The sequence below is a fragment of the Trypanosoma brucei genome (assembly GCF_000002445.2).
Source record: "Trypanosoma brucei brucei TREU927 chromosome 11 chr11_scaffold01 genomic scaffold, whole genome shotgun sequence".
In the NCBI taxonomy this organism is placed as follows: Eukaryota; Euglenozoa; class Kinetoplastea; order Trypanosomatida; family Trypanosomatidae; genus Trypanosoma; species Trypanosoma brucei.
In genome coordinates, this window is record NT_165288.1 from 2,676,870 (window position 1) to 2,690,993 (window position 14,124).

At 48.6% G+C, this 14,124-nt stretch overlaps 7 protein-coding genes across 7 annotated transcripts, besides 6 other annotated features; all 7 read left to right on the top strand.

The window, feature by feature from the left end:
• Window positions 1–341: 341 nt before the first annotated feature.
• On the top strand, window positions 342–3,224 carry Tb11.01.1970 (hypothetical protein, conserved; the record flags this gene model as incomplete). Its single annotated transcript, XM_823992.1, has 1 exon — window positions 342–3,224. The coding sequence occupies one exon, from the start codon at window positions 342–344 to the stop codon at window positions 3,222–3,224; it is 2,883 nt and encodes a 960-aa protein (XP_829085.1).
• Window positions 3,225–3,986: 762 nt separating this feature from the next.
• Window positions 3,987–4,343, top strand: Tb11.01.1980 (hypothetical protein, conserved; the record flags this gene model as incomplete). The annotated part of the gene is made up of 1 exon (XM_823993.1): window positions 3,987–4,343. One exon carries the CDS (start codon window positions 3,987–3,989, stop codon window positions 4,341–4,343), a length of 357 nt encoding a protein of 118 aa, XP_829086.1.
• A 383-nt stretch (window positions 4,344–4,726) lies between these two features.
• On the top strand, window positions 4,727–5,902 carry Tb11.01.1990 (hypothetical protein, conserved; the record flags this gene model as incomplete). The annotated part of the gene is made up of 1 exon (XM_823994.1): window positions 4,727–5,902. One exon carries the CDS (start codon window positions 4,727–4,729, stop codon window positions 5,900–5,902), a length of 1,176 nt encoding a protein of 391 aa, XP_829087.1.
• A 219-nt stretch (window positions 5,903–6,121) lies between these two features.
• Window positions 6,122–6,150: a microsatellite.
• A 558-nt stretch (window positions 6,151–6,708) lies between these two features.
• Window positions 6,709–7,338, top strand: Tb11.01.2000 (HslVU complex proteolytic subunit; the record flags this gene model as incomplete). Its single annotated transcript, XM_823995.1, has 1 exon — window positions 6,709–7,338. The coding sequence occupies one exon, from the start codon at window positions 6,709–6,711 to the stop codon at window positions 7,336–7,338; it is 630 nt and encodes a 209-aa protein (XP_829088.1).
• Window positions 7,339–7,989: 651 nt separating this feature from the next.
• Window positions 7,990–8,011: a sequence feature (AT_rich).
• A 1,016-nt stretch (window positions 8,012–9,027) lies between these two features.
• Window positions 9,028–9,654, top strand: Tb11.01.2010 (hypothetical protein, conserved; the record flags this gene model as incomplete). The annotated part of the gene is made up of 1 exon (XM_823996.1): window positions 9,028–9,654. One exon carries the CDS (start codon window positions 9,028–9,030, stop codon window positions 9,652–9,654), a length of 627 nt encoding a protein of 208 aa, XP_829089.1.
• Window positions 9,655–10,236: 582 nt separating this feature from the next.
• Window positions 10,237–11,661, top strand: Tb11.01.2020 (hypothetical protein, conserved; the record flags this gene model as incomplete). The annotated part of the gene is made up of 1 exon (XM_823997.1): window positions 10,237–11,661. The coding sequence occupies one exon, from the start codon at window positions 10,237–10,239 to the stop codon at window positions 11,659–11,661; it is 1,425 nt and encodes a 474-aa protein (XP_829090.1).
• Window positions 11,232–11,252: a microsatellite.
• Window positions 11,662–12,194: 533 nt separating the features above from the next.
• On the top strand, window positions 12,195–12,992 carry Tb11.01.2030 (golgi SNARE-like protein; the record flags this gene model as incomplete). The annotated part of the gene is made up of 1 exon (XM_823998.1): window positions 12,195–12,992. The coding sequence occupies one exon, from the start codon at window positions 12,195–12,197 to the stop codon at window positions 12,990–12,992; it is 798 nt and encodes a 265-aa protein (XP_829091.1).
• A 163-nt stretch (window positions 12,993–13,155) lies between these two features.
• Window positions 13,156–13,175: a microsatellite.
• Window positions 13,176–13,855: 680 nt separating this feature from the next.
• Window positions 13,856–13,941: a sequence feature (A-rich).
• An 89-nt stretch (window positions 13,942–14,030) lies between these two features.
• Window positions 14,031–14,060: a microsatellite.
• Window positions 14,061–14,124: the final 64 nt, after the last annotated feature.

The following is a 14,124-nucleotide window of genomic DNA, read 5'->3' on the forward strand; positions in this document are numbered from 1 at the left end:
CCCCCCGCCGTGTTTGCGTGGCATGTCGGTGTTACCCTCGTGCTTAAATTTTTTGGTTGGTACTCATTCGCCCCAAGCTTTTTTCCCACTTATGTCCCTCTTCTTTCAATTTCTTTTACATATATAAACTTTCATATATATATTTCCGTCCCCCAAAGGTACAAAATACTTTTAGTTGTTGCTTCATTAGTTCCTTTCCCCGTGTTTGACAGCCAACTGGGTTGCGAGAGACAGTTGCGCGGCAGCACATCAAGGGGCGAACACTGGTGTTCTCCCCTGAGACGAAAAAGAAAGGGGAAAAGGCAAGGGATTGATCATTGCCCGAACAGATAGGAAGCAATATGAATCCATCTGGTCCCAGTGGTCACCATGAGGAGAGGTTAAGAAGCTCTGCACCGGTGTACACCAACGTGCGTCGCGAGGCACGAAGGATGCAGCGTGAAGCGATGGAAGTTAACGCAAGGATAAGGGAAATAGAGGCTCGTGGGCAGATGAGACACAAACAAGAGCGGGTGATGTTGCGCGCCAAGGTTGACAACATCGTAGAGGGGCTTGTTGGAGGCACCGAAGGGATCGTCCCTCCCAGTGTGCTTGACCCACCTATTGAAAGGATACCAGAACCATGCTTTTTACGGCCTACAGAGAAAAAACAAACATGTACAGGGTCGGGAATGGCTCCAGTGAAGTTAATTTCACTCGCTTCCAGTGCCGGCCGCATGCCCGATGACGTTCGTAGTGGCCGCTATCCAGGGGGCTCACCCTCTAAAGGTGTTACGCCTAGAAACCGTGTGGACGCCTCTGAATCCAAAGCGGGTGAGCCGCCGCGAGGGTTCCCCGTCCCCTTTGAATCCTCAGGGTTCCGGTGCCCCATTCAGTGGGCGGAGATGAGCCTTCATGAGGTGTTGATAACTGCATTAGGGCCCCGCTCCGAACGGGAAAGGAGGGGTACGGATGTGCCTCCGAACCGTTTGCTTGTTAGTGTGGCGTCGCATCTACTAAATGAAGTTCTTTCGCGTGATACACGTTATGCGACGTTATGGCCGCTTCTTCGGGACGTTGTCTTCAAGGGACTCTTCGCTCCGACAAATTTCAAGCAATCACCTTATATGGGTGGACGTGAACCCCCCAGTTACCCCAGTTTTGTACCAGCAGCTGACTACTTTGGCTTGCGTTTGTGGTCGGATGAGTATCTTCTGAGTCGCAGGGCGGAGTTGCATCTTTCTGATAGGGTCACTGACTTGAACAGTGCGTTGAATAGCCGTGGGGATATTTTTCAATTTGCAGTCAAGCAAATTGAAAAAGCCAGCAAAAGGAGTGCTTTTCGAGCATGGCGAGCAGTTGTGCAGCGCAACCGAATTCTCCGAGACAACGTAGTAGCATACCTGAAGCGCGTCCGTCAGAGGATGGTTGTGGAGGGTAGCTTCCTGCGATGGCGGCGCCTTGTTGTACAAACGAAGTTAGAGGAGCTGAGAGTGTCTCTGAAGGAATCGAATGTGCGCTTCTCTATTAGCGAGAGTAATAGTAAAGAAACAATAAGGGAGCTGGAGGAGAGACTCGAGGAAGAGCGAAAGGGGGCTGAGGTGATGAAGTTGAAAATCGAATCACTCTCCATGCAGCTAGTTGAAAAGCAGATGCTTGATCTCCGGACGCTGGACTCCACGTTGCGAAACTACCGCGCTATGTGTGGGGACGCCAAGAAGGAGAGTAAACGGTGGGAACGTTTGGCAAAAACATTTTCGTGCCGTTCAGGGTGCCCGGTTTTCCCAGCATCGATGAAAAGGCATGCTCACAGCCTGCGTTCCATTGAGACTTCGTGTGTTGGTCAGGGCACGCAAGCTTACGAACGTGTTGTGGACGCGCGCTGCTCCCTCGAGTCACTTCTGGTAGCCTGGATTAACTCTTTGATGAAGGATCAAAATGACCACTCTTGGAAGGCTGTAAGGAAGATTGAACTGGGGTCTGATGCTGGTGATTTCAGTGTCAGTGCTCTCTGTAAGTTAGTGCGGACATTGGATTCTATATACAACACCAGGGGCGCAGAGCATGTGATGTGTGGTTCAGCGGCCTCGACAAATCCAAGTCGTGCGACTTCTCTGACAAAATGTATCGAACTGCTGCGGGAAGGGAATGAATCATCAACAGTAGTTTTCCAGGAGCTTGTCCAACTTATTCACAAGCAAACAGTGGATGGTCTTTTCCCTCCATTACTCTCCCACTGTTCGTATCTTGACACTTTTTACACCCCTTCAACCTTTTGTCAAAAACCCCATCCAACTGCTATGCTGTGGGTGCTGGCTACGCTTTTCGTTGGGTATGCGCGTTTGGTAGCGGGTGTTCCGTCATTTGCATCGCATGATATCGAGCAGCGGCTACGGTGTCAATCTGAGGCCTCAATAGGCTGCCTTGCCTTAGGCCCCGTGCCTGAGGAGGGGGAGGTTAACAAGCAACCTGAAGGCCGGAGCCGCAGCCAGAGTATCGTCAGTTCTCACATTTTGACGACAAACACGGTCATCAAAAAATCCGCCCGTCACAGCCGTCCGCGAAGCACGGCGTCACGTAAAGTAGCCGAAGAGGCCGCTGACGAGAAAGATCAGGCGTGTGAGAAGGCAATTGTGGACACCGCTTCTGATGTTGAGGTGTACCTCAATTGCGAGTGTGGTACGGAGGAAGAGGGAGGATACTCCAGCGATGGCGAACTGACGACAAGTGAAACTGCCACGACTCACGAAACCGATGGACTTGAAAAAAGCACGTCAGGTGCAACGGAAAAGATGAAGCATACGCCGGGTAGCAGCAGTAAACCACAGCGTCCTGCACGGAGGTCTCAGCTTCTCCCTTCAACGAGTAAACTGTTGGTTCCAGTTGGACAGCGAGAGTTTGTTAAGTTTCACCGAGACGAGGGAAAGCGTCAACGAATGTGGATAAGTGTTTGCCGTATTGTAACGTCACTAGTGGTGAGGTTTCGTATCCTCGACGTACCGACAAGCAGCGCCGTTCCTCCGAGCTTCGCTTCACCTATGTCGTTTTCTTCGTCTCTACCACGGCTTGTTAGTGGACGACACTCATTATTTTTTAACAGTGGACGGGAGTCAAGGAGGAGCCAGTCCGGTTTGTTTCCCGTTGCCAGTAGTCCCCCAAATCCAGCCACAAAACCCAAGAGAGGGGCGTCTCAGGCACACTCTACGCTGCGGCGGTGGCTGGATAAGGCTAGGAAGGCAGAGTAGGTGGGAGGTGTGAGTTGTTTGAAGAGGCATGCAGCGTCGCCAAAGCCAGGGGAAGTGTGGGCGCTTCCTCCACTATGTTATCTGTACCTTCGTGCTGTTAGATGTTATATTATCACTTTATGTTTACGTCTGATCACTCTATTTCCGCATTATCGCGTTGGCTGGCCTAGGTGCCGAAAATGAGGCTCAACTTCATTTTTATGCGTGTGGGTGGGTGACGCAACAGACACAACAGATTTGACGTTTGCAACTGTTTCCCCCTTTCTCTTTCCCCCGTTATTCCTGCTTTCATTCTTTGTAGAATTCCCCCTTCCCACTTTCTGATGTTCACCTGTTGTGAATACGTGGGTATGCTTGCGTTGTGCTTCATGGTCCATGTCGCCAATCAGTTCACCCTACGGCCATGGACTGACTCCCACAAACGCCTTTCCCTGTCCCCATGTTTGTAATTACTTCTGAATGATCTTTCTTCGTCTCCCCTCCCCTTCACGTACACACGCGCCATTGTCTCCTCGCTGTTTCTGGTTGACGTTGTGTAGTGTAATATGTTTGTGCCCGTGTTGGTGCTTGGATGGTTTGCTTTTATCTTCCTTTCTTCACCGTTTTTGGAAACACCCCAATACTCTGGAAGCGTGCCTACCTTGTGTGGTGCTCATTTCACTATTCTGAACACAATATAGAGAAGAGAAGCAGGCCCGAAAGGGAAAATCAGGAGGGTGCTAAACGAGACAGGATAGTGTAGAAGGCACTGGTGCCACCATAATGCCCCGTGGCGGCACTGACTATCTCGAGGCACTGTCAGTACCGAAACATGATGTGACGGGAGTAAAGGGGGAAGGTGTTCCACTCCGGAAGCGGTTACAACCCGTTCAGGTTACAGGGTATGACTCCACAGCCAAGATAGGGAGGAGTACCAGGCGTCAGGAACTGCGGGCAGCACTTCTTGAGGAGGAGCTGAGGGGAGGGGGTCTGTGTGGTGGCTGCCGTAGGGTGGCGCTGTGCGTTTCTGTTTTCGCACTTTTGGCGGTGCTTGCAGTGGCAGCAATGATGTACTTTCCACAAGGCAGAGAAATTCTTTTACCCCTACTGAGTCAGTTACGGGGCTATCTGGGGGTATAGTGGTGGTGTTTGCTGCTGCGGGGTGGTGTTTTTTGTGGCCTAGTTTCCCTAGACACGTACAGTAGAGTTAAATGGGCGCGCGCATTCGTTATTTTCCAGTGGAAGGCATGATGAGACAGAAGAGAAGCAGTGGGTTCCCCTTCTTTTTGAGTCTGTTCGAAATGATGCGACTTTCTGATGTATTTTTGCTCTTCCACATTGTTTGGTGAAGAATGCCGAGGTACTCCGTTTTCTGTACCCCGCGGTGGGCATCATATACCCAATTTCGAATTATGTTTCTTAGTTTTCGCATCTCCCCCCACTTTCCACAATTCTTCAACGGACCCTTCGTCTGTTATCATCTCCCCCTCTTCCTCCCGGTGCTGCCGCTGTGAACGCACATAATGTTTACCCGCCCACTCTTCAATTTTTCACCACGCCATCTGTGCCTCTTTTTAAGTGCTCACAGTTCCCCTCCAAGTCTTCGCGAACCAATGAGTCTTCGCGAGGACTGGGGTCGTCTTGTGGACGAGGTATGTAACATGGATAGCACTGAACCGCTCCCAGAAGAGTTTGTTCCCTCAGAATTCCTCCCTGGGGGTTGCGAACTCCCTGCTGACTTGTTGCACTACCTCCGGAGCGGAGCAAATGCTTTTGAGGCTGAAACTGCTGATCTTTTTCAGCCGCAAACTTCCACTGAGGAGGGGTTTCACGCTGCACCCATTGTCAGTCGTTACGGCACGGCGGGAACCCTACGCAACCTAGTTGGTGATCGAGGCGAGAACCCGCGACTACCGAGGCACGAGGGACCGAACTTTTACGAGGCCTATCGCGCTCACGCCGCCTTGAACGGCGAGGGAGGCGGAAGGAACAACCTCACTTCCTCTGCTTCTGCCGCTGCGGCGGCAGGAAGTGCGGGGGCTAACAATATTCTTCGTTCAATTGGGAATGGGATTCGTATCAATCCTGGATTCATGGTGCCGGAGTATCATTCGCAGAGGAACCGGAAACTTAACTTTGTCCCCCTGATTCTCATTTCGCCTTCTGTTTCTTCTGTACTTCAGGTGATCAACATCAAAGATTTCTTGGAGGATGGTGTTTACGTTGAGCCGTCCTCACGGTTCTTGAACCCCGTAACGGGCGACATGAACGTTGAAGACGCGCCGAAGCACATCACTGTCAAACCGGGAAGCTTCCTAGATGCGGACAAGTACCGTGTAGCGTACAGAGAGTTTCGTGTTGTGAATGGACCAAAACAGGTAAAGAACTGGAACCATGTCTGTGCGTGCATCGTAGACGGCAATGAGTGGCAATTTAACCGTTGGTTTCCAGACGAAGTTCCTTCCTTGTGTGTGAGCCGACTTTTTCAGCGTGTGTGTGGTTTTTTACCTTACTTTGAGGAGGATAAACCACCCAAGGCCCTTCAGGAGTGGCATGTTACTCCGTTGAAGTTGACACGCCGCGTTGTGAAGTCGCACACTCACATTCGCCAGGCGTCTGCCTTTTGGGAGCACTTGTACCTGTTTCTGGACACACATCCCCTCTTTAAGTTGTTCACCGTCCCGCCGGACCAGCCGTAGCTTTTGATTTTACCCCCATCAATTGCAATAATCGGGCTGTACTGATCAAGAGTGAGAGGGAGGCGAAGTCGCCCAACTTTTTACTTCCCCCACAGCGTGAGGAATCGGGGTCGGCTAAACCTTCAGGAAGTGGTTAATTTCCTTTTTGTTGTTTCACTGCGAATGGCTTTGTCATTTTCTTTTTTTCTTTTTTCTTTCTGATGAAAGAGATAAGGGAGCATATATATATATATATATATTTATTTATAAAGGTGAGGGAAAGGAGCAGAGAGGGAAGGGAAGAGAGAGAGAGTGGGGATGTTTAAAAGCATGTGTATGCGCACGTAGTGTGCTTTAAAAAGAGTGATGTGATTGGCGTTGCGGTTGTGTGTGTGTGTGCATGGGAGAGGGGCGGGAGTCCGCGATGAAGAGAGAAGACAAAGTGCGTGGGGAATAATTTTATTGTCTTCCAGAATCTTTCTGTCGGAGCTGCAGTTGATTGCTGGTTCACTGTGTCCTGCCGATGGGCCTCTTGAAATATCAGTTGCGCTGATACGGTAGTTTGTAGGGGCTTACCACTTCTGTGTACGTTCCGTTGGTGAATCGGTATTCTGTTCTTTTTTTTTTGTTTTATTACTTTGACGTCTTGTGTGCATGGGTTTAGAAGCTTAGACTTAACTTCGCACAGTTCGGCGCAGACGAAGAAAATAAAAGGATTTTTTTAAAAAAGGAAAATATAAATATACGTACATTCACAAGAACGACGAAGGGAGCGAGGCGCACACCAGTAACTCAAGCATACTTTTCCGACTTTATCACCCGTCATTATGCTTCGCCGTGTCGGCCGCACTACGTGTTCCCCTGCAGCGTGTCAACTACGTCACACAACCATCCTTTCTGTCCGCAAGGGTGATACGGTTGTGCTACTCGGTGATCGACAGGTTACCCTTGGTGAGCGCATTGTCGCCAAATCCAGTGCATGCAAGCTGCGTCGCATTAATGATGATGTTGTCATTGGTTTCGCGGGGAGCACTGCGGACGCGATTTCTCTTATGGAGAAACTTGAGAACAAAATTGGTGAGTTCCCAAATCAGCTTACCCGTGCGGCTGTTGAGCTAGCTAAAGAGTGGCGTACTGATCGCGCACTTCGCCGGTTGGAAGCCTCACTCATTGTTTGCAGTGCTGAGGAGACTCTGGAAATTGATGGACAGGGTAATGTTATTACGCCAGAGGCTGATGGAATTGTGGCAATTGGGTCCGGTGGAACCTTCGCGAAGGCAGCGGCACGGGCGCTCATTGATGTGGACGGTTACGATGCGGAGAAAATCGCGCGGAAAGCGATGCGCATCGCCACAGATATCGATGTTTTCAGCAACGAACACTGGGATGTTGAGGTACTCAAGCGGAAATCCGAGAAGCAGGAAGGGTCGGAAGCGTCGGCGAAAACTAGCGAGTAACCGAAGTTAGTGCAGTCATGGCGGTAAATTTGATCCATCGACCGAAGGCACATGTATTTGTGCTTGCGTGTCTAGTGTTTTGAACGTTCGCTGTGATATACTCGGGCAGCGGTGTATCCGAGTAGGTGGCAGCATGCGTGGACCACGTGAGATAAGAGAGCAAAAGGAATGTGACAACTGAAGGGCCTCTGATAGGAGGCGAGTGAAGCAGGAGAGGGCGATTCACTCCACTGCGGTATGAGTGGGTGTCCGTGTTTTGTTGTTGTTGTTGTTGATAGGGCGGCAGGTGTTGGGGGAGAAATGTTTTATGTTGTCGGGTGCCAAAATGTGGTTGTGGTTCCGCATGTGTACGTATCTGTAGCATAACCAGCATTCACTTCTTCGTGCATCTCGTCACACATGGCATTCGTGCTACAATTATTCCTTCATGCTTCTCTTGATATTCACACGCACGCGCACACACACGAGGAATTTCTCCGTTGTTGTCTTTTATTTGTAGTTCCATTGCACTTCTTCCCCTTCTCCTTCCTCTCCGGAACGGGTTTAACCACTGGTTGAGGCTGTAGAACTCATTTCTCCTCTCACGGTATAACGACGGCTGCAATGAGTAAACGACATCACCATCAAATTTTTTTAAAAAAAGAGAAAGGCAAAAAAAATAAATAATAATAAAGAAACTGCGCCCAGCGTTGTTCATTTCAAACAGTGCGATCTATGCAATTTCCCCCTTGGTTTCCCCCATTACTTTTGTCTTCTCTCTTCGGTTTGTCTCTTTGCTTTCCTTTTTTAATTAATCCACCTTTGAGGTGGATATACCGCATAGAAAGAGCCCAATGCTGTCACTGTAGCAGAGATGGCGTAGGTACGAGTTTCGCGTAAGATCTTTCCTGTGTTTTTTTTACTTTTGTTTCCCGTTTTGGAAGAAACTGAAACTTAGTCACTTTAAGCACACTAGAGAGAAATGCAGAACTGGTCGTAAGTGGTGGCGGAGGATGAAATGATGCTCTTTTTTCTGTGTGAAATCCCATCTAAACCATCAGAAAAGGGCGTCTACTTACATTTTCTTATTTTCTGTTACTCGGGTGTATTTTGTTGTTGAACTTATGCTAACGAACTGGCTGCACTTTACCGTTCCTCTTATATTTAGTGGGCGAGAGCGGTGTATTGCGTAAGTTTAGGTGACCTTCACGCTCTACGGGTCGCTGCTGTGTGGAAGCGAAGGAAACGGCAGGCTTTTAAATTTTTGTATGAACATTGAGTTGCATCAGGAATGATGTGTTTTGAGGGTCAGTTAAGGACTGTAGGGGCATAAATGAGGGTAGTGAATATATATATATTTGCCTCACATTATAAAAGGAAAGTCAAGAAATGATAGGAAGATGAATGACAAGCAGCTCTTCCACGTAGTGGTAATAGATGCATTTATGCACGTCTTTGTATGATATTTTTGCCATTCATATTGTTGTGCTTCTACGTTGTTACTATCGTTTCTTCCCTCCATTGCTTCGTGGTAAGAGTAGCATTATCTCTTTTATCGTGGTGTTTCAACATTCACATGTGTAGGTCAGAGTAAGGGTGAGTCAAATAGGAAAGGAAATAAAATAAACGAAGGAAAGAGAAAAGAACATTTTCCCCGAGAGACGAAGAGAGACGCATCAAGGGGAAACTAGTAGTAAGGAGTGAAGCCGCATGGTGGAAAAGCACATGTACGACGGTTGGTCGTATGAGCGGCTCCGTCAACAACGCAACCGCGCTCACTTCCTTCTTGAGGAACCCTACCGGTTTATCACAGTTTTGCTTCATCATGGAAAGTTGTACGCCATCGATAGTCCATGTTATCACGGCTCCGGACCACTTGGCGAGGGTCAGATAGTTGATTTAGAAGATATGGATACTGTTGTGACATCAGGAGACGGAAAACTCGGGTCCTCACGAGTGCCTTGTTTACGCTGTCCATGGCACTCTTACCTTATTTCCATTGAAACGGGGGAATTGGTGGAGGTGCTGTCAGTTGAAGGCACTAAAACTGGGAGAGAGAATCAAGCTGATAATGATGTTGCAGAAGAGATGCCGTCTTATCCACTTCAGCACCGCTTTGGCACTTGCGGAGGGGCCACACACGTCTCCCGGAAGGGTGTCGTTCAGCGTACTCATCAGGTGTCTCTCGATGAGGCCACTGGAATTTTAACAATTGAAGTGGAAGATGAGGAGGTGATGCGCCGACGCCCGTTGCCATCCGACAAAGTGGCGGGAGATATTAAGAACGGGGCCCTCACCATGCAAATATTTGACATAAAGGCCAGAGGGCTTGAGTAAATGGCAAGCACTTTTCGGGAAGAGAGGCGATGTCATGTGCAACTTTCCTCTCTTTTTTTTTCTTTTTGCAGATGTGTTTGTTGTGTAAATTTTGATGTTGGGTTATGAAAGTCCGATTGCAGTGGGGGCACTACCCGACCCGCAGTCTTGGGATTACTGACTTTGTGTGTGGGTTTATGTGCATTTGGAAAAGAAAAATAAAGGTGTATATTTTGAAGTTGAAGTTGTTTGGACTTCACTGATATCGGTTGTTTCTTCTAGCTCTTCTATTGTGGTACTCGTGTGGGACCTATCTTTCCCTCTTTTCTTTCGGCATGTATGAAAGTGTTTTAAGACAGGGATAGTTGAGTAGCAACAGTAACACCAACCACAAATACAGCTGCGGTGGTGGGGTATAAGAAAGACCTGAAGTTAAAAAAATAAATACCTAAAAAAAAAAGAACAAAAGGTAACTTTTCCTCCATTAAGATTTAACAAAGAAAAGGGTGACAGGGGGGGGGCAAGGGGTTAAGCAAGACGTTTGTTAAGCAAAAGGGTGTGCCGTTTGGTGGGAGGGCGTAATTAAGTGAGAGAAATAGCCAAATGTGTGACGAGTTCTTTGGAGACTTGTTAGAAGAAGAGTTGGAAAATTTGGGAAAAGCTGCATTTGTCGTTGGTGTTTCCGGTTTTCTTTTGAAGCAAGCGATAGGGGCGCGTAGTTTTCTTCGTGGGGACCCCGTGCAAAACAGCATTGTTGCGCACCTTCCCCAGGGATATGACCGGAGCATCATTGCCGCTCGAGTCAGCCAACCGCTCACAAAAAGCCTAATGATCGACGCACTGGCTATTGGCGCAATAAAAGAACGGTTACGGCGTGCCACTACTCCAGGTGATAAGGTGGCTATCTTCTCTGAACTCTTTAACACAACACTCGCGGGGATTCTTAGTGCCGCCTACATTCACAGTTTGACTATCACACTTCATGTGATGAGGCACACAATGTCTCTCTTGGTATTCGTTCTTGGAAAGCAGGAAGCAAGCAGCGGTACGCGCCGCGCTAATACTTCCTTGCTCTCCAAATTTCGTAGTTGGTGGCATCAGGGCACACAGAATTTCATGTTGCAGACACTCTTGGAAAACATGACTCAGCAAATGGAAGCTTCACCCTTCTCGCTCATGATGGATGATGATAATATGAAGACTGAGGATGTGAAGCAGGGATTTTGTGTAGACGCGCTTCTGCGGCTCGCTGTTCCTCGGGTTGTGGATACTGCACTCCATGTAGTGAATACCACGTTGGAGGGCAGAGATTCACAACTTTTTAACCTGACGGGAAGCGTGACCGAGGGCGAGATGCGTGATCTACTGCAAACATTGTGCGCAAAATTTGTTTCACGTGCCACACTCTCGGATTGGCTCACACCACCTTCTGAGGAATTAAAAGACTCGGATGGTGGCGTCTTAAACACCTCACCTCCTCCACAAGGTATGGGGGACGGAGAGTCTGGTGGTGAAAGTCCGGGTGGAAGGGACAAGGCAATGAGCAATGGGGATTCTTTAATGTCTAATGACGAGCAAAGCGAAGATCGGTTGGGACTTGGTGGTGGTGGTGGTGGTGGCATGCCACTCCAAGGGGTGTTCCCACCGCTTAGCGCCAATTTTTTTCCTATGGCTAATGGAGCCGCCCACGCTGAGGAAATGCACACTGCTCACAGGAACCGGCTGATACATGAGAAACTGAGGCGAGAGCGGGCGGCTGGGTTCTTCCGCGAAATTGTTCACAGTGTATCACTCAGCGAATTATGTATTGCGTACACTGAAGAGTTGCTGGGGGCCGCAGTCGCGGTTACCACGGACTTTTCTTCCCTTCGACCAGAGGGAGATTCGACCGTCGCTGTACGTGTGCCTCAAATGCTACCGTTGCTAGAGAAGCAGCGGCTGGATATGTTTGATTGTGACTTCCAAGTGCAGCCGTACGTGCGACTGCTGTGTGAGGAGACGATTAGAGTTACATGCCGCGATTTATAAGGCATCTCATGGTGAGTAGGCACCTCGTTTCATTTTGTGCTCTCTCCCTTGTACGTCATATTGACGTCAGACACAGGAAGAGATACGCGCTGCATGGAACTGAGTAGCGGGTGAGGGAGGCACCCACGTCCATCATCTCAATTTTGGCGCGCATTGTTTGGGTGGTTGGCATAAAGAGGTGTGTTGGAGAGTGAGTGTGTGTGAATGTGGGTGCGCGTGTGTGTCGAGGGGCATCAGACAGAAGAAAGGTAACATATTCTGTTACACGCGTGGTGCGGTTTGTTGATATCCCTTCCTTCATTTCCTAAATGTTTGTTTAACATTAGTGAAGGAGGAAAATAAAGTCTCATTTCGCTTCGTCGCCGATGCGGCCACACACACACTTTGTTACGATGAAAGTCACTGACCACACGCCTTCCCTTCGCGTGACCACAGCCCCGACTTCTGCGGTGCTGTTCGGCCAATGAAACCCAGCGGTTCTTTACCTGCCCTATCATTTCCCCAATCCCCACTTTCTGAAAGAAGTGTAGTTCATGGATAGCAAACAACGAATATGGGATTCGCTGCGCAACGATGCCAGACAGGCCGACAATCTCATTGAGCGGAAATTAGCCGCCTTGGAGGATATTGCCCGGCGTGTTGATGATGAGACGAGCGGTGTTTCGTTTGGAGCTAAAGGCACGGCTCCTACGACAGGTTTCAACCAGTATAACAACCCCTCATCATCTAGCAGCACTACATTCGGCAATACCGCTGTTGTACACTTCCCTTCAGAATCTCACGTGAGGAGCGTCCAGCGTGAGTTTGAGCACAGTCAGTCGGAGGTGGAGGTTGTGCTGCAGCGGTTTGAGACACTGCTGGAAACTATGGCGGAAACTGCGCGTGAGCTCCCACTGGAGTCAGCCGCCATGACTCACATGGAGCGGTTTCAACAGCTAGCGGTTGAGAAGCGCCGGACCCTTTTCCGCGTCGCCGCCGACTTCAAGCGCCGTTGTGAACGCGTTGAGCTGCTTCCGAATATAAGTCGCGAGCTTGATGTTCACCGTGAGGACGTAGGTACGCAGTTACTGCTCAAGGAACAGGAGTCGCTGCGCCACACACAGCGGATGCTTAACAACATCATCGATCGAGGAGAGCAGGCCCATCTGCAACTCCGTGAGCAGCGGGACACTTTCTCTAGCGTTAGCGATAGATTGCTGGAGATCACGCAGCGTGTCCCGTTTGTCAAAAATGTGCTGAATAGGATCGATAGTAGGCGACGCAGGGAGGCCGTTATTGTTGGTGCATTGATTGGTTTGTGCATGACAATTTTCGTGTTGTTTTTATTCTAAATGCTCTCCTTTTACCACCTTTCTACTTTCTCCTCCGTGTTTTTATTTTGATACTCTATGAGATGACTATGTTGGGCAAGTTGGGGACACCAGTGGTTGTGTTTTGATTGGGATGTGTCTTCTTACCGTTCCTATGGGCCACATGTTGAAAGCGCGCCGTGAATGTGTGTGTGTGTGTGTGTGGTGACCGTTTCGGTTGTCGATTTCTTTTGTATTGCTTTTTTATGCGGTAGGAGGGCTAATAAGTCTCGTTTGTTGTGTACATGTGCGCCTGAAATAGGAACGAGCGCATACCTGGCCAACCTCATTGAGATATATTGATCAAATTCCTTACTTCCTTCTTCGTTTACATGTTCGTGCGTCTGTGTGTAGGGGGAGAGTAACACAACGAACAAATGATAGCAAGTCGGTGTCCCTGTCGGGCTAATGTCCCTCTTTGTGTATCATCATCCCGCAGTACCCTTTTATTGTTATTGTTATAATTTTTTTGTTGTCGCACCCCTCCTTCACAACGAACCGCTGAGCGTTAACTTATTCTTTTCTTCACCGCGTTTCTCCTATATTTCCCACACGTCACCTCCGCGTAGGTTGTATATTTATACATCCGTTTTCCTCTTTGCTGTTGAACAACAACAGCAACCACCTGCGTGTTTTTGCCATTTTTGTAAGGTGAACTCATCGTTGGTGCCTCTCTTACCTCTTATTTTGTACTTTCCCGCATCAGAAGTAACAGAAGTAAATTCGAGCGCGGCTGATCGGTAAAGGGCAGCGAAGAAAGATAAGAGGGAGGAGGGGAAAGAGGAGAAAACAAAAACTAGGTCATAGACCGAATTAATACCACTAGTTAAAGACTTTAAAGGGGTAAAAGAGAAAAAGAAAGGAAAAAAAAACAGTAGAAAAGCCAAGGCAAAGGAAGAATATTTAATAAAAGAGCGCAAAAGCACAAAAAGTGGGGGTGAAACAGCGAGAAAGGAAATAAAAGGCGGTCCCTTAATTGTACAAAGTGGCCGCTCTAGGTGGTACAGACACGAATAAGTAATACACATATACATATATATATATATATATTCTTACGTGTATTCGTGTATATAGCACTTGTAAGGTTCATTGCAAAGGTTAGGTGAAGCTTCAA